This window comes from Coturnix japonica, chromosome Z, assembly GCF_001577835.2.
Source record: "Coturnix japonica isolate 7356 chromosome Z, Coturnix japonica 2.1, whole genome shotgun sequence".
NCBI lineage: Eukaryota > Metazoa > Chordata > Aves > Galliformes > Phasianidae > Coturnix > Coturnix japonica.
Window position 1 is genome coordinate 10,896,134 of NC_029547.1, and position 18,988 is coordinate 10,915,121.

An 18,988-nucleotide genomic window follows, 5' to 3' on the forward strand; every position below is an offset into this window, starting at 1 on the left:
CTCTACCATCTCTGGTGACAGCTTTGATTTCCCCCTCAGATGACTTCTTGAAGCTCTCGTGGAGTTTTTAAATGACATGGGCTCCAAATCCCTTTCTCTGATGTTTTGTCCAAAAGTTTCACTGTTTCTTTGTCTTTTCTCATACCCTGAAAGGTTACAGCTTTCCTTCTTTTCCTGTCTCAGCATTATTCCTGCAGCCAGCTTTTCTTCTGATCTCTTACATTTTCCCTCTCCCTCCTCCCACCCTATGTCATAAAATCAGAGCCTGGCAGTCACTAAACAATGCATTCGTGTTATGAATTTAATAACGTTCAGAAAGGGACTGTATGAATATGCATAATTTATATGGACACCCAAACCAGTCAGTTATCAAAGTGAAGAGCAAAACAAATAACTCAAGTTCATTTCAAAAACAAAGCCCACACAAACCCTTAAGACGTAACAACTCTGATGTTTCAGGGTTTAAACTAATGAAGATTAGGATGAGACCTAAAGCAGAGGGCAGATAATCCCACATCTGCCTAATGCAAAGTTTCTTGCACCTTCCTCTGTTTGTTAAGCATCCAAAAAAGATCCACTCGACTAAATGAGTTTGGGTTTTTGTCCCACAAACACTATTGCTCAAAAGGGATGCTTTGGCTGCTTCCTGCTCAGCTTTTCCTGTTTTTTTTTTGTTTTTTTGTTTTTTTTTTCCCCTGGTTCTTCGAACTCTGTGACTTCCCCTTGCCTTCCTCACTTCATCCCCTCTAATCTCCATCAAGTGTCTATATTAGTCTGAGTGGCCGGGATAGGTCTCAGCCTCCATCTGGGAGGCTTAAGCTTAATGTATCTTCTTACCTCAACAACTTCCCCACCGAATCTTCTCCTTATCATGTTCCAGAGCTACTCCTTCTACCCCATCCCTCGCAGGGAATACGGGCAGAAGCCCTAAGCGTTAACGCCAGTTTCCTCCGGAGAGACGAGCAGCCAAGCCGGGGTCCCGGAGGAGGGCAGAGGGCCGAGGACATCCCAGGCTCAGGGGCGGGGTTCAGCGTGTCCCCGAGGGGCGCCGGGCGAGGGGCAGCACCGCGGCGTCGCGGGACTCGGGAGCTCGGAGCTGTCGGCGTCGTCCCGCGGGGAGGTGCGAGCCGAGCTCCGCGCTGCCGCCCACCCCGGGGGCGGCTGTAATCCCATCAAAGGGCCGGCCCCGGCATCCTCCTCCCACGCTTCCCTTCCCGGCCCTGCCCGACGAGAGTAAAAGCCCCTCCGCTGCGCGCCTCGCCCTCTCGGCCCTACTCCCCGCCCGGCTGCCGCGCAGAGGGGACGCCGGCCTCGGCCCCCGGCCCGGGCGGCGGTGGGGGAACGCGGAGCACATGGAGGTGCCGGGCGGCTGTCGCCTTGCTTCGCTGCTGCTGCTGCTGGCTTCGTGCTTGGGCTGCACGGCCGCACCGCGGAGGAGCATCCCCCGGCGTCAAGGTAGGGAGCCCCGCTGGAGACAGCCTGGTTCACGGCCTGAGCGCTCCGCGAAGTTTCGCGTCCCTTTACAACTGGCGTTCCCTGGAGCACCCTTCCCTCGGGCCAGGCGGGAGCCTCCCCTCGGGCGACTCCGAGCGCTGGGAGAAGCCGGAGTGCTGCCCAGAGCCTCGTCCTGCACCCGATCTGCCCTCCTTTCCGGGGAAGCTGCGGGATCAGCGTGAAACCCCTTCTCTCTATTATTTTCCGATAACTCAATATTACTGATAATATTTTCCGATAACTCAAATTACTGACCGAGACCTGTTTGAAGCCATGGGCTGAACGCTGCTTATGCTACCCGGAGCCTGCAACCTGCGCTCAGAGGTGGGAGGTGATAGCCAAGTGCTGCCCTCCTGGCTGCGGGGCTGTGCTCTGGCTATGGAGGGGACTCCGTGGTAGAAAATAGCTGGGGAAGCAATAATTTCATCAGAAAGCTGTATTCTGTACCTTATTCTGCACTGAGTATGTAACTGGGTTCTTCATGATGCTGCCTCTCTGGCTGAGGGTTACCTGCGACCCTCGGGAGTTCCCACTGGTGTCAGAAGGGTTTTGCACCTTAATCAAACTAGACCTTAGTGTTTGAAGGCTCGAAGCCTGGGCTCTGTGTCATGTTTGTAGCTCTTGCAGTCTGCAGACGGTGAAACAGGGAGGCAAGATGTAAACACTGGGATGGGACACAGAGTGTAGTGAAGTCAGACATTCTGCATACTCAAAAACTGTGGTGCTCAAGGAAAATGCTGATGCTCAAAAAGGTCTCAGAGTTGGAGACTGTAGCGCAGCCTTTGGGATCAGTTCTGATTCTTATAACTGATTTTACCCCAATCAGATGAATGGGAAATTTAAAAAGTTTAGATAATTTTTCCTCGGCTGACAAAATCTCAGAATCAGACTCATTTTGCAATCTGTATTGCTATTTTTTTGGTGTTTTTTGTTTGTTTGCTTGGTTGTTTTTTGTTTTTTTCTTTTCAGAATCAGTGCTGTGCATTCTTTTGCTCTTGTGGAATAAAAACAACAAACACAACAATATGCCAGTGCAGCTGGAAACTTAATACTTAAATACAGCCTGATCTTAAAGCTCTTACTGGACAGATGGCTAATTTTGCTGGTCTGACCTTGTCTCTCAGGGATCTAGTCCCATGATCCTTGGTTGTCATAATAACCTCCATTAAGTACTTGAGAAAATTAGGTGGATGGTAGTTGTCAATGCAACGATTAGTAGCTTGTATTAAAGTACTGGGTTTGTGAAGCTGGGCATGGAAAAGTGTAAACTATATTTAAAGACTATCTTAAATAATTTTATAATTATTTTTCTGTTAACATACCAGTCTAACTTGCAGAGTTGAATGCTACTAGTGGAAATGTAGTCCTATGCATTAAACTGGTTTAGAGCTTGGAAACAAGTTACATATGGTTTTGAGGAGAATTTTTTAACATACTAACATTGTTTGTACCTTACTTCTGTTAGCTACATGTGTGTATGTATTACATATATATATACACACACATATATGTATATGTTACTCTGTGTTTACTGATTGATTCACTCATCCATTTTTTATTTCTTTTTCTACTTAAGAAGTAGCCAGCTTTATCTGGAAAGTTTTGTTTCAAAATCTGTGTAAATATCTGAAAACCCTCTTGTAGCAAGATTTTACGAGGAAAGCCTCCCAGAGTGCAGCAGTACTCCATTTGCATCCTACCACAGCCTTCCTTGAGCCCTGCAGCTGGGCTGTCATTACTGAAGCACTGAGCACAGGTGTAGATCGAGGGAACTCACATCTTTGTCTTGTTCCATCCACCGTATGCTGGGTGGCTAAGAGCAAGACGGAGCTGTGATTTATTTGCACATCCTAATGTGGATGAAGAAGGGACAAGATGAAAAGTTCTTTAAGTTTGGTGCGTTTTTCATTCAGCTTTCACTTTGCCTTTTTCATAGTGGTGGAATCTTGTATCTTGTATCTTGCATCTGAGGTGGAAGCCAAAAGTCTCATTGAGAGATGCAATAAAACTGGTTCATCTTCAATAATGAGCTGGCCAACAGTTCTCTTGTGCCAGAAGAAATGAGATAGTCAAATACACCTTCTGTTTCCCTACATTTTTCATTCAGGGCTCACCGTACAAAGACCCATCTTGCAGAATGAATTAGAGTCAGAAATGTATTAGTGAAGTTAAAAATAAAATATATATAAAAACTGACACAAATACAGCTTGTTAAACTTCAGGAAAAAAGCTGTTGTTCTCAAATTCAAGACATCCTGGTGACTGTTAAACTCATTTGAGCTTTTATTTACAGTTACAAGATGCATTCACTGAAGACAAGGAAATGGGATGCCAGACACTTTGGGAAGGGCTTAAAACAAATCCTTAGACACCATGTGATGAATAGCGTAGTTGGGAGCAGATTAGGTGGGGATTCTCTAAATCTGGCTCTTGTGATGTTGCTTTTAAATTGTTATTGTTGTTGATTGTAGTTTGTTTGTTTGTTTCAGAAAAGCTTCTGTTTTGTTGTTTTAATTATTACAATTTTTGGACTAACATTAGAATGAATTGTAAGTCACTGTCGTAAGAAACCTTGCCTGTAAAGTTTTTCTTCAAGAAGAGAAATGAGTCTAAAGAAGGTTGTTGCTTATTGCTGGCAGAGATGGTGCAAATCTGTGAGCTAAAACTAATGAAGAAGTCATGAACAATATATCTCGGGGGAGATTAATATCATTCTGCTGTTGTTTCTGACATAGGTCAAAACATGTGCTATCGGAATATACTGTTCAATGTCTTGAACATCAATACATTTAAAGAAGGAATAATTATGTATGGATTTGTTGATTGTTTACTGCATTTGGGTGCAAGTTGTGTCACAATGTTGTAGGACATTTGTATACTCTTGTAATACTGGGGCTCATATTCTGATAATTGCTCCTGCCTTTGATCAGCATCACTGACACCTTGTGCACATGTGTTTCTTTGGAAGCTACCAGCATTCCCATAATACTCTCCAGGGAAGAAAATAAAATCTTGTCAGGGAATGCACATAATTATTTCATTTTAGATCTTTCTTGATATCTCAATATTAGTAGCTCATTTTGAAGTACCACTTCTGGTTTCAGTTAGTTTTATCATTCCATGTTGGAGGGACCTTGCCTGGAGTACTGCATCCAGTTGTATAATCCCCAGTACAGGAGAGACATTGACCTGTTGAAGTGCAACCAGATGAGGGCCACTAAGGAATGGAACACCTCTTCTACTAGGACAGACTAAGAGAGTTGGTGGTTTTCAGCCTGGAGAAGAGAAGGATCTGGGAAGACTTGAGTGTGGCAGGCTGAAAGAAGGAAGGAGACGCTCTTTGGCAGAATGTGTTGTGATAGGACAATGGGAAACAGTTTCAAACTAAAAGAGGGGAGATTTAAATCAGATATAAGTAAAAAATTTTTGCAATAGCAGTAATGAAGCATTGGAGCTGGGTGCCCAGAGAGGTGGTCAGGCTGTATGGGTCTCTGAGCACCCTGATCTAGCTGTAGGTGTCCCTGTTCATTTCAGGGGAGTTGGACTAAATGACCTTTAAGGGTCTCTCCCAACTCAAACAATTCTATGATTCTGAGATTCTATTCGTCACAGTGTTTTCTGTTCTGGCCATCCTGAAGTCACTGTCTTCATCTATAAAAGGAAACTTTTCAGTAAATGAGTGCCTCCAAAATTACTGTATTGCATTCCACCATTGTTCAGAAAGGCAAAATTAGACAACAGAGTGCTAAAAACGACTGTATCAGAGATTGGTTTTCCCAGTGATGCTTTGTAAAATAGTAGTCATGTTGGAGTTTAGGCATTAAGGAAAGCCTTGGGAAATCATCCTGTCCTGAGGCTGTCAGAGCCTTGCTTTGAGGGCTTGCCAGCCATTCTCAGGGCAGGCTTCCTATTAAAAAAAATATTGAGGGGTTTTGCACTTTCATTCTTCTCCAGCTGTGCCACATGAGATTGTAAGAAGACTAAGAGGACTTCTAGACACTCAGCATAGCTGTATCCCCGCTTTAGTCAAGGCTGGGAGCATTACCTTATTATTAATATGTATGTGAGTCACTCCCTGTCTTCTAGTGTGTCTTCCAGAAAAAAAGCTTTTTTTTTTTTTTTTTTTTTTTTGTTCGGAAAAATCTTAGCGAAAGAAGAACACTTTAGTATTCTGAATACTGGTCATCTCCAAGATTTTGAGGAGCAGAAGGACATCCTGCTTCAATAAAGAAAATTTCGAAGTATGAGATCTCTTCAGTGCTCCACAAACTAATCAATTAGCTGAGAGTACACCTGGGAGTTTCTCATCCTCAGGTTGAACATCCCAGTGCTCAGCCTTATGTCTGTTTGACTTAAGTCAGACTCAATTAATCTGGTTAATAATTTGTTTATTTTATGCTCTAATAAACGTACAGTTTCACCCCATATTTGTAGTGAATGTGAAGCAATGATCTGTGATCACATAACAAAACATTTTCAAAACCACAAGCACACTGGAGACTAAGCTAACTGTGTGATCCTGAATCAATTTTCCATTTTTATTTTATTATTATTATTATTATTTTTTTTCTATGCAAACAAATGACCTATCTGGGAGAAAGCAAGCAAGCAAACAAACAAAAAAACCCCAAAACATGTTCTTCACAATTAACTTCAACTGAAAGGAAATACTTACTACTAAGAACACGGAAGGGTTGGTTTTATTTTTAATTTTCAGCAATACTTGCGCATAAAACCCAAATTAGTTCTTTCATATAAAACAAAGCCTTCGTAACTCCTAGCTGCTAACATCCAGCCCACAAGAAAAGAAGATGAAGGTTATTTTTTCAGACTTTTCAGAGCTTCTGAGCTGAGAACAAGCACAGCAGACTTCATCTTTGAAAGTAACTACTTCAGAGGAGCATAAGCCTCTGAAGATTGGAGGCTTAGGGGGAAAGCTACCTTGAACCAGTTACCTAACTCAAACCAGCTAACGATGCAGTGATCCATAAAACCCTGCAGGAGAAGTGTGTAGTGTGAAATACATACATCAGGTTCACACCAGCTCTTCTACTGAATGCTGTATAATCACACCCAGGAGCAGGGGCTGCCCACGAGGAATGATCTTGAAGATTTGGGCTTCAAATTAAAGAGAAATCTGTGCAATATTGTCCCAGGGAACATTTTATCCAAAAGGAAGAATACAGATTTTGGGCTTTGGTAGGAGCCATTTATTCTGTTAGTGTCTTGATGGATGTTTAATTGCATAGTCAAAAGGCATGGGCTTTGTTTCCTTAAAAAGATTTTTCATTCAAGCATTGCCAAAACTTATCCCAAATAATGTATATACCTAGAAGAGAACCAAGTCACAGTATCACAGTCTCGTGCGGGTTGGAAGGTACCTTAGAGATCATCGAGTCCAACCCCCAAGATTTGAGCCCCTGTGTAGCAGAGCAGCACTTCTACCACTTGTGCCACAGGGGGGATTCGAACCCGGGCTACCAGTGTTGCAACGTGGCATTCCTACCACTGCGCCACCAGGGCACACAAGTCAAGGTGTTACTGTATTCTGGCTTTATGTGATCCACATACCAAGTGTTTCCAGGCTTTCAATTTACTGTGCTGTTAATACACTCTTTTTGTGTAGTGCAGGCAAAAATCATATTATAAGCAATAGTTCTGAAATGGGGCACTGAGTGGTTCTGAGTTTCCCAGTGTGTGCAGATGATAGTCACGCTGGCAAAGCTGACAGAGAAATGTCTCCAAGACCAGAAGCATTCCAAAGCTGAATTCTCCTTCACACTTCTCTTGATTTTTAAAATTATGGACACCTACAAAAATGATGGTTCAGTCAAATATCAACATCTGTGCGCATTTGGAACTTGCAGTTCAAAATAAACATGTTGTGGATGTTGAACAAGCTGCTTTCAAATACAGACATTATTCCAATTCTTCTAACATGTCAGAAGCATCATTGTGCATGTAAGGTTTCAACCAAGTTAAATTTTGAGCTGCTGAGCTCAATACTCTTTTGAAAAACTCACAAGGGCAAACACTATAGAGAATTTCACACAAGCTGAATTCTTACATACATGAGAAACTTCAGCTAGAATATCGTTTTAGGGAAAAAATATGAACTAAGATTATCAACCTGCAAGTGATTGAAAACAAGTGTCCAGATTCAGAACATTTATGATTTACAGATAGCAGAAGCCAATATTTGTTGCTTGGAACAGAAAGCATAGCTTAATTTTGTATCCTACTTCCTAGATAATCAAAAGGGAAGGCAATATATTTTCTGAAAATAAGCAAGAACTTTATGGCAATCACTATAGAGATGGCGGTATTGCAACTGCACAGAGACCAGTGTTCTTCTGGCATCTTTATTTCATGTTCCTGTTCCATATATTCCTATTCCTGCATGAACCGTTTTTGTTCAGATTGCTACTGTTTTAATCTTAAGCAGTTACATTGGCCACACTACATTAGGGTAAAGTCAAGAGCTGCAAATGTTTCCTTATACTAGTGGACTTTTTTGGTAGCTTAAGATGAGACTGTTTTAGTAATTTACCTCTGTGGGCTAGTAAGTCGTAATTATTATGGGAAGAACGAAGGACAAAACATTCAGAATGCTACAGGAAGAAAGGCACTCTTGGGCAAAGAACTCAGCAACACCTTAAAATCACAGAAATGTCTTGAATACCTAGACAGGTCTTGAATATCTCCATAGAAGGAGACTCCACAACTTCTCTGGGCAACCGCTTCCAGTGCTCCATCACCCTTTACCATAAGTAAATTCCATGTTAGAACAGAATTTACTGTGTTCAAGTTTTAGGCCATTACTCCTTGCCCTATCACTACAGACCACAAAGAGGAACCTGGTCTCATCAATTTGCCTCCCACCTCTCTTCAAATATTTATAAACATTTATCAGATTTCCTCTCCATCTTCTTTTCCATGGGTCACTCCGCCTTTCCCCATAAGGGAGATGTTCCAGGCCCTTTATCATTTTCATGGCCCTCTGCTGAACTCTCTCCAGCATTTCCCTGTTTTTCTTGTACAAAGGAGCCAAGAACTGGACACAGTACTCCAGATGAGGCCTCACCAGGGCAGAGTAGAGGAGGAGGATCACCTCCCTTGACCTGCTGGCCACACTCTTTTTAATGCACCCTAGAATACCATCGGCTTTCTTGACCACAGGGGCACACTGTGGGCTCACTACCAACCTGTTGATCACCAGAGCATTCAGATCCAGAACACAGAGTTTTTCTCCAGCAGGTCATCTTCTTTCCTGTACTGATACTAGCAGTTATAATTATCTCACAGTCCTGTACTTTCCCCTTATGGAGTTGGTCTCTCCTTATGTTGGAATAAATTTCCGTGTTTCAGTGTCTCTTGCAGCAAAGGTTTGTCTCTGAGAGTCACTCTTGCTGTTTTCACATCCTATTTCTTGTTTGCTAGTTCTTCTAATATACAGCTGATATACATATGTGTCCTATACTGCATTAGTGCAGAGATTCAGGTTTAAAGATACATTTGTATTTCTGTCACTTATAAGTAATATCTTTTGTGGTTTTGTTTGTTTGTTTGCATGTTTTACCAGTGCTAATAGATTATGGAGAGTCTTGATGTCTGCAGAAGATAGTGAAATTGTCCTGATTCTTACGGAGAAAGTGATCTGGAGAAGAAATGTCTGCTTGGGAAGATGCCAGATTTTCTCCCTGACCTGGCCTCCAGTAGTCTGCAGTAAAATGACATTTGCAATTGAGCTGATTTCTTAAGTCAGTTCTGCACCTTGAGCCATCTGCAGCAAGCCATGCACCAGCACTGAGGAAAGCAGTGGGTGGTGGTGTGGGTGACTCCCTGATATGGAACACAGAAGCCCCAACTCCCCATGTGAGTTGCTGTCGAGGGGCCTCTGCTCTTTGCTGGGGATTCAGATAGAGGACTTTGTGAACAGAGCAGGCTTAGACTATTATCGCCTGCTGCTCATGCAGTGAGAATGCATAGGGAGACCTTTGACATATCAAGCATGACTACATGGCTACAGTGTGAGGCCCAAGCTGACCTCTGGTGGTTCTGATGAGAGAGATGGTTTTGAGGAGGATTCAATGTATTAATATGTTTTTGCATAGCTGGGGTCAGCATCAGGGATTTCCTTGTATAGTGAGAACCTCTCTGGGGTTTGAGGATTACTAGGATTACATGGGATCCACCTAAGTAAGGCAAAACATCACTGCCAGATATTTCACTGTCCTCATTAGTAGAGCTTTGAACTAGAAATGTCAGGGAAAGAAAGGTGTGTCCCAGAACCAACTGAGTAAGAAGGGTTATGCTAGCAAGTAAAGTTAACATGGGATCCTGAAACCAAGGAATAGGGTGGGAATGGATGCTACATTTTAGGAAAGCTAACTTCCAGCTTGTAATAATTCCATATGGTACAGCTTTGGAGAGAACATGGGTCCTGGGAAAATGGCTGGTTTTCAAGCTTAAGAATGATCCATTGTGTCATGCAGAAAGTCCAGCAAAAGCATCAAGATTCCTGCATGGGTACACAGGGAACTCCTGATGAAGCTCATATATAAAAAGAAAATGTACAAAGGCAGGAAAGCAGAGGCAGGCATCCCAGAAAGAATTCAAACAGTGTCTGAGTATGTAACACTGTGGTGAGGAAAACCAAAGCCCACTTGAATTGAATCTGGTGAGGTACGTAAAGGGCAACAAGAAGGATTCCTGCAGTTGCTTCAGCAGAAAAAGGAAGAGTAGGAAAAAAGTGGATGGAAGGAGACACAGAGACAAACAGCACATGAAGGCTGAGCTACTCAGTGCCTCCTTCATCTCAGTTTCTATTGGCAAGACCAACTGTTTAATATCCTCATTAATGACCTAGATGGTGGGACAGAGTGCACCTTCCACAAATTTGCTGAAGATACAAAACTTGGAGGAGTTGTCTGATATATCAGAGGGTTGTAGCTGCCATTCAGAATAAACAGGCTGGAAGTATGCTCTGACAGAAACCTCACTGGAGTTCACTGAAGGGAAATGCAAAGTCCTGTACATGGAGAGGAATAACCTCATGCAGCAGTATATACTAGTGGCAGCTGGCTGGGAGATGTGCCCTGTCCCCATCCTGTACATTTTTTTCTTGTCATATGATCAACTTTGTTTTCTTTATGCTTTATTTTTTGTGTATGTGTGTGCATAATGTATCTGCGGTTTTGAGGTTTTTTGATGTATTTCCATTTTTTTCCATAAGCTTTCCTCAAGTTTTGTTTCTGGTAGCAAGTGAACTATTTATTCAAGAGGTTGGCTTTGTAGTTGGTTTCAAAGGAAAATGGAAAGAGAAATTTGTCTTAGATAAAGAGATTAAGAGACATCAGTGAGAACATTTTTTAAGCTGCATGAACATTTTACCATGATTCCCATTGGAGATAGTAAGTTTTGGATAGCAGTCTCCTGAAAAATATATCCTTAATTATTATTCATTGATGAGAAAAGCAATTTTGGCATTTTCATACACAATATATAACATAGCTACACTTTTTATAATTAACAGTGTCTTTATTATGCTATTGTTCTATGCTGTAACTATTCAGAAAACGTAGAAGGCTGACCATCCTTCCTTTTATAATTTCATTTCAGAGTAGTATTACCCTCCTTGGTACAGTTTATGTTCACCAGGAATGCCTAAGAATCAGCTAAGAGCTTTAAGCACTGTGCAGTCAGCTTTGTTCATCTTCCCTAATTTCTGCTTTCAGTAGTGTTTGAAGGACCATGTGTCTCAGTGCAGACCTGTTCATAAACATGAAGAAAACATCTTCACTGTTATGTATAATCAGATTGAATACTGTCAGTGTGGGTGATTTCTGTGCTACCAAGTATTTGTGTGTTTAGTCTCCACATATGGAGAGGTTTCCAGTGCCTGTAACTTGTAATTTTTGCATCTTGAAGCAGAACATTTTAGAAAGAGTCCCTTTCTCACCTACCTTCTCTTTCCATGCTCTGGCCATGCCATCCTGCCACTTGCCCTGTTTTGCCTCTGGAGCTCATCCTATGTTTATGCTCCTTCATGCCGCAGATACTTTGCCACTAAGAGAACAGAGAATAGCTTTTATCATTTTCCTATGCAAGTAGGTTGAATTCTCTTAGATGACATCTAAGACAACACAGAAGTGAAGGAAGCTGCCCTGCAGAGGTGGTAGGGCAGCAGAAGGCAGCCAGCTGTGGGTTTGTCTCTGTGGTAGAATACACCTCTTGATAATTTTTCTTGGCTGTGGAGTTTCCTTTGGTTTGCTGCACACAGATGGAATATCTGAAGATTGCCCTGTCTGTACCATTTCATGAAGGCAGGACAGAAACTAAACCTTTGCTCAGAGATAGAGCTCATCCTACTTCTAATAGCCTTCACTACCAGGAATTCCCCCAAATTTCTGGTGCACAGCTATCCATGGGTAGATTTTTTTCTTTTTTCTAGTTCTTAAAAATTATTTCAAAAGTCAGTTTCTGCTTCTCCCCTTCCCATTTGGAAGGCCGAGTGACTGTACCATGCAGAGCTGCTGGCAGCAGAACCCAGCTGGAGGAATGCAAGCAGCAGGGCTTCCCCACTTCAGCCCTCCCTCTCCTGCAGTGCCACAGCAAGAAAAGCCATGATGAAGCTGTCAATGACCTTGTGCCTGCTTGTTTTTAGTGGGATTTCCTGCTTTGTGTTACATCTTGAGTTTCTAGCTTTGCCTCCTTCTTTGCTTTTCCCAGGGCTATAAGTACTCCAATGGCCATCACCTCAGATGTACTTAGGACAGGTAACAGTTGATACTTGCTGCAGCAAAAAAAACATCACATGGGTCTAAGCCTGACATTATGGTGGTCTTATGTTTTCTGTTGGTTTTGTTACAGTATTTTGAGAGGATGGATCAAAAGTGTGTTAATCACTGCAACATATCACTGCAACACCACGTTGCCTCTGTAGGCAGTAGTGGCCGCAGTCTTGGCAGTGGTGCTGGTTGTGTTGATGTGCAGGTGATCCAGTGAATCTACTCACACTGGGACCTAGTGGATCAGCAGCAGTGTAAGGAAGCACTCTGTGTTCCAATCTGGGATGTGCCAGGGTTGTGGCTGAGAGAGGAACCAGCAGCACTCTGCTCTGACCTATGCCCCATGCAGCATCCATCTCCTGTGCTTCTCTTCAGTAGGTGATACGTGCAGAGCAGTGACTACCAAAATTAGGGTAGTTTTCTGATTCTTTCTTTGTTGGTGCTGCTACTCAGTGCACCACAAGCAGGATCAGGAAAGACTGCCCTGAGATTTCCCTGCTTCAGCCATCATCTTCTATAATTATTGTAGTTGGGAGATTCTTGTTTCCTTTTGTACCCAGAAGTGGGAAACTGAAAATGCTTCAAAGAGATAGAAAGATGGCATATTTTTTTTTCATTTATGATTTCCATATGTTTTGGTTCATCATACTGTCTTCATGCTGGTGTAGTATTTACATAACCCAGTCCAATCTGTAAAAGGGAGATACATGAAAAAAGGCCCTTTTGATGTTTATTGTATTACAGATGGGAATTTCACCATTATTTCAGTGGGAGAGTTTATTTTGACACTAGGAGTACATACAAATTTTTTCTCAAGAATGTCTGTGTGATAAAATATCATTTTAATAAAATCTTTTTAATATATATATTTTTTTTTGACAAAATAATGAAGTAAATTAAGTAATGTTTGGCTCAGAAGAAGTCCAAAGTTCAGTTAGCAGCTCTTACTACTTGCCCACAGATTTAGAAATAAAATAATGAAGACTCCAGCTCATTTTTTTGACCTTTTAAGACTACAATTTTCAGAAGAAACAACTAGTAAAGATGAAATGATCTGTTTTTGCTCTGACGTGAGTTATCAAAATCTTGCATGATGGTTGCATCTTTTTATTCTTTGTACATTATTTGATGTTGTGAGGATCTGTGACTAACTGCAGGATCTGAAACGGACAAAATGGAAAGAGAAAATCAATTACAAAATACAGCTAAAATGCTGAGCAAAAATATTCTAACCTTGATCTTTCCAGGTATTCCATGTACAAATATTTAAAAAAAATAATGTTATCAATCAGTCTAAATTTTCAGACTCGTTCAGAGTGAAAGTAACATTTGAATTTTCCATTAAAAAGCAACAAAGTTTATTTAACTCATCTGAAACACTTTGGTTTTGAAGGATATTTTTGCAAATATATGTATTTTTCAGTAGCTGTTCATCCCTCTGGTAAGATTTGGGAGTAACCTCAAGGCTGTGAGGAACTGGTCTGTGTTCACACCAGCAATTTTCCAGCAGTAGATGCAGGATGTCTGCACAAGAGGTGTCTCAGTGGGCTGGGACACTGTGTGAAGTAGTTTACAGTCTTCCCATTATCAACCCAAACTGATTTTGTTTAAAATCACAGTGGGAGTGACATTTCTACTGGCAGACTCAATGATGAAGAGGAGCATCTCAAGACACTGGTACATTGCTGCCTGGCACACACTGGAGGACACTTCCAGCAGGCAGTTCACTGGTGATCACCACAGTGATGGTGTAGAGGAATTTGATGCCTGGGCAGAGCCTGTTGCATGGCATTTGTCTTCCAGGGGAGAGGAAAGTGGTGCTGGGCACATTATTGTCTCACATTTTTGTGTTGACCTGCAGGCAGCACCATCTGAAGCTCACCAGAGTCCCAGGTCTCACTCAGGACAGGTGAGAGAGAGCAGAAGCACCATGTCATTCCTAAATATTTTGGAATCTTCCAAATCTTTAGATAGATATTGACTTCACTGTAGGAGTTTCTACTGTCAGTAAAGCAGGGTGAGTGAAAATGAGGGCAGAGGCAGCAGGAGCTGCAACAAAAATGTTAACTCTATATTTGGGATAACAATGTCCTTTTTTAGCCATTTTTAATTAGTTTCTTTTGTAAAGAATAAATTTAAATTAAATTAACTCCAACTAAGGAGAGGACTTGAATATTCTTCAGGTCAAAAGAGGAGAGAGATTGTTTGGACATCAGAAGAAGTTTTTTACAATAAGCATGATAAGGCACTGGGACAGGTTGCCCAGAGATGTGGTGGAAGCCCTGTGACTGTAGGCATTCAAGTTTTGACCATGTTCTGAGCAAGCTGATCTGTCTGTGGATGTCTCTGCTCATTGCAGGGAAGTTGGACTAAATTATATTTAAAGGTTCCTTCCAAAACCAAGGATTCTATGATCTTGTGATTGTGGCAAGTCTTCTGACTGGGAAGAGTTGAAGCACATGAACTTGTCAAAGGAACAGGAGCAGGGGAACCTGTAAACATTTATGCTTTGGCATGGATGTGTCCCATACACCTGAAAACTAAGTGTATTTTGTCATCTAAGCAGGACCTTTGTTCTAAATGGCTATAAATGTTTAGAACAGTTTCAATATAATTTTTAGTGTGCCTGCTACAGGGTGTCCTGTAACATCTTGCAAAATACCCCAGGCATGCATTTATCTCAAAATGATCTGTTAGTAAAGTTGTGATACATGTTACAGCAGTTGTGATCAGCTGACAGTCTGCTTTGATATAACACTGCAGTATGACTGTTTGGAAGCCCTGACATCTTCTGCATCTCTGTGACATAAACATTGTTTGTGTCAGAACCCTCAGCTTCTTTGTAATGGTTACAAAAGCAACATTCATCCAAAAATGGACATTCTTTGCTTTCTGATACGTTGTGTGAAATGCGGAGTCTGGTAATCAAGAAGCGGCTCTGAGTCCCCAGATACCTATCAACAAGTTCCAAGGTCTGCAGGATGGCTGTGGAAGACTGTGGGGACAGCTGTGCAGCATGAGATACTTATCTTTGCATCACTGGGGTTGGGTTTTTGTTCTCTTCTTGGAACATGGTGGGGTCATCAGCAGCTCACTGACAGGCAGGATGGTCCCACATATCTGCATGCTTTTACAGACACAGTTAGTGGCCATAGTAGTCATGGATTGTTGGTTGGACCTCGGGGTTCTTTTCTAACCTTAATAATTCTGTGATTCTGCAATTCTGTGATTGCTATTCGGCATAGGCTGGAGCCACTCCTGAGAAAGTTCAGGGCTCTGAATTGATTTTTGGTTCCTGAGCACACTTCCTGCAGGTCTGTTGGGCTAGGGAAAGTTCCTGACTTTTACAGAGAATTGAACAAAGAGGGTGGAAGTATCAACCTCTGCAGCACCTTGCTCTCGTTTTCTCTGGAGTAAGTTAGGGCTCAGTCCTTCAGTGGCAATTCACACTCCAATGTAACTGAGATCAGTATTTGGCACTCTGTGTCTCTTTCATCATCTGCACACTGGAGATAATAGTGTTTGGTAGGGTTGGGTGAATAATTCATGTCAGGTCTTTATTAGCAGATGCTGCCTCTCTGTGCTTGCAGACAGTCTGCAAATGGACGGCTTTTTTTTTTTTTTTTTTTTTTTTTTCCCCCAAAAATTTATTTGTTATTCAAAATTATTCACCAAATACTTTCTGTAAATAATTTTATTGGCTTGTAGTGTTTTTAGAATATGAATTTGAAGTTTTCCCTGTTTGAGTATTTGTCATTGCTGGTTAAAATTTGTTATTTCAGCAACTATGCCTCCACTACAAACTTGTCTGACTGACAGGAAGTACAAGGAAGGCATTAATATGTTGGAGTTGCCGGGTTGTTGTTTCCCTTTATTACTGTTTCAGCTCTAGTACCAACCTACCTCAATGTACTGTGAAGAATCAAAGGATACTTCTAAATGTGAAATGCTGCTTAACAGTGCTACTGTTTCTAAGACAGAGGCACTTCAGCTCCAGCTGTTCTTGTCTTTTTGTAGCATGAGGTTCTCAGAGATATGTGCTGCTGAGGGCAGGAGGTAAGCAGAGAGAAGTGGCACACACTGCTGTGTTCAGAGCTCACAAATCATATATCAGAGGTGTATGAGACTGAGTCTAGAATAATAAAGTGGGTGAGGGCTCAGAGAGCAAGTAGCATGCCATGGCTTCACCCTGATGTAAATGGCTGAACTTCTTTTCTTCCCAAATAAGTACATAGTGACTTATGGAAATGGTCTACAATCTGTGCTATCCTCCAAATCATTTCAAGCATTTCTCTGGGAGGCTGAACTTGTGCCAGACACTGTATGGGCCATTAAAATATATGAATGTATCACAGAATCACCTCTAAGATCATTTGTCCAACTCTCAGCCCTTCATCACTGTGACCTCTGTGACACACCTACACATTTCTTGGACACCTACAGGGATGGTGACTCCACCAGTTCCCTGGGCCTCCTGTCCATTATATCCTTAGTGTCCTGGGTAGTTCTTAGCATCTCAGGAGCAAGCTTAAAAGCCTGTGGGCTGTTCAGCTCTGCTGCCCAAAATGTTGGCTGTGTTTGTTTGTTCAGGACGTGCTGTGTTCCACATCCATTCCCTGGAAGCAGAGGAAGGAAGACATTGACCACGTCCCTGGGGAGTTATTGTGGGAGGCTTCAGCTCCCTGTTTTGCTGCTTGGGAAATGGGAAGTGCTGGAACAGAGACTGGAGTTCTGACTGGAGGCTCGGATCTGTGGAGTAAGATCCTGCTGGTGTGGACTGCAGCTGTTTTGAATGATTCTATTAGTTCTGCTTAGATCATCACAGTGAGAAAGGACAATTACTTTAGGCAGAGTGCTAAGAATGTTTCTCCTCTTCATCGTACAAGTGGAGCCCTGTCCACAAGAACTTCTCTATGGTGGCATTCAAGGCCAGGTTGGATGGGATCCTGGGCAGACTGATCAAGTGGCTGGTGATTCTGCCCATGGCAGTGGTTTGGAACTAGATGATCTTTAATATTCCTTCCAACTTAAATCATTCTTGGAGATACTAGAGAGCATGTTAGTTTTCAGGATTTATTGACAAGGGATCTGCCATTAAAACAACTGAAACATTAAAATTTGAATCAGTTCTCTATTGCAGCTGTTTGTTACATGATTTTTGTTTCAAGTGCATGAATGATAGCTGTTGGGAGAGTCTGTATTAAAATCCTTGGTCCTGATGATATAATGCATGCAGTGTGGAACCATAAAGTACCCAACGTCAAGGAGCTCTGGCTGGGAGGTTGCTGCCTTAGATCACAAGATGAATGATGTGGAGGCTTCTGAACAAATGTCTGTATCTTATCAGCCAGGAAAGCTATTCTGCTGCTGCTGATTTCTCTGGGACATTTTAGGATTTTTTATTTTGTGGCATGCCCTGATCCACATTTGCAGCACCCTCATAATTTGCTCTGCCCACCCTGAACTCACATGCCCCAGGCCTGATGAGAAATAGGGGAGTTTATTCTCAAAGCTACCCTCAGTGATCATTTGCTGTTATTTATTTATTTTTTTACTTACTTATTTAAGCTAATTATCTTCAGTTAATTGGTAAGGATTTCTGACAATTCTTCCAAAGAAACTGTATGTATTTGAAAAATGGGAACATCCCGAGGAATGCCTTGGTCCCATATGTAGCAGGGTGAGGTTTGTGTTGCACCACGTTTGCTCTAGCTGCAGAGCAGACAAGCATCTCTGTCTGCCCCTTTCTCAGGCAGCACGTACAGTGACTTATGTATTACTGGAGAAACGAACCTTAGGGTTTTTTGATCTTCCAATGTTTTCTCTTTAAAGCAGCCAAATTTGCCAGTGTACTGAAAGGCCAGAACATGCAATGGAAAGAGAAAGAAATGGAGATGTCCTGTGAGATCAGCAAAGCCATATGACACTATTGTCAAGAGGAGTGAACCAACCTAAGGACTGGGAGGAACTGAGGGGTTCTTTGTGCTTTCTTATCATGTTAAACTTAGCTTCTTGCTTAAGCAACTGGCTTTCCTGTCTATAGCTGATGAGTGAGGGACTGAGGTATCAGAGGTTAGTGGTTGCCTGGAGACCTCTTGCTGGGCCATAAGAAAGGTTTCTCAGCCTGTGCCAAAGCATCAAAGGGCTGAGGATGTTGCATTGGTTTTGTTTTGGTTCAGTTTTCCCTTTACCGGAACATGAAGGAACATGAGGCCTGGTGGTCAAAGTGTCCATGAGGTGTTCTGAGGTGAGCAAAAACTCCTTTGCACAAAAAGGGGATGTCCTCCTCCCTCCTCAATCCTGGACTTTCATTCCTTGCTGACTTTGGGCAGAGGAAGAAGGTACACTCTGTCAGAATGCTGTCTAGTTATTAAGAAAAGCTTATAAACAGGAGGGAGACTGACTTTTTATACAGATAGTGACAGGACAAGGGGCAATGTTTTTAAACTAAAAGAAGGAAGATCAGTGCTAGACGTTACAAGGAACTTCTTTACTCAGTGGGCAGTGAGGCGCTGGTGCTGCTGCCCAGACAACTGTGGTGCCCCATTGCTGGAGGTGCTCAAGGTTGGGTTGGGTGGGGCCTGGGCAGCCTGGGCTGGTGGGGACAGTCAGCCCACAGCAGGGGGATGGAAATGAGTGGAGTGAATGGGCTTTATGGTCATTTCTAACCCAACCCATTCTATGATTCTGTGAAGGTTGAGGTT

The 18,988-nt window shown here is 42.3% G+C and overlaps 1 protein-coding gene across 1 annotated transcript in view; it reads left to right on the forward strand.

Moving 5' to 3' along the window:
- Positions 1-942: 942 nt before the first annotated feature.
- Positions 943-18,988, forward strand: part of EGFLAM (EGF like, fibronectin type III and laminin G domains) — a 72,069-nt gene continuing 54,023 nt past the window's right edge. Inside the window, exon 1 of the mRNA XM_015848483.2 lies at positions 943-1,455. Coding sequence (XP_015703969.1) covers positions 1,353-1,455 — 103 coding nt within the window. The 5' untranslated portion in view covers positions 943-1,352. The remainder of the gene's footprint in view (positions 1,456-18,988) is intronic.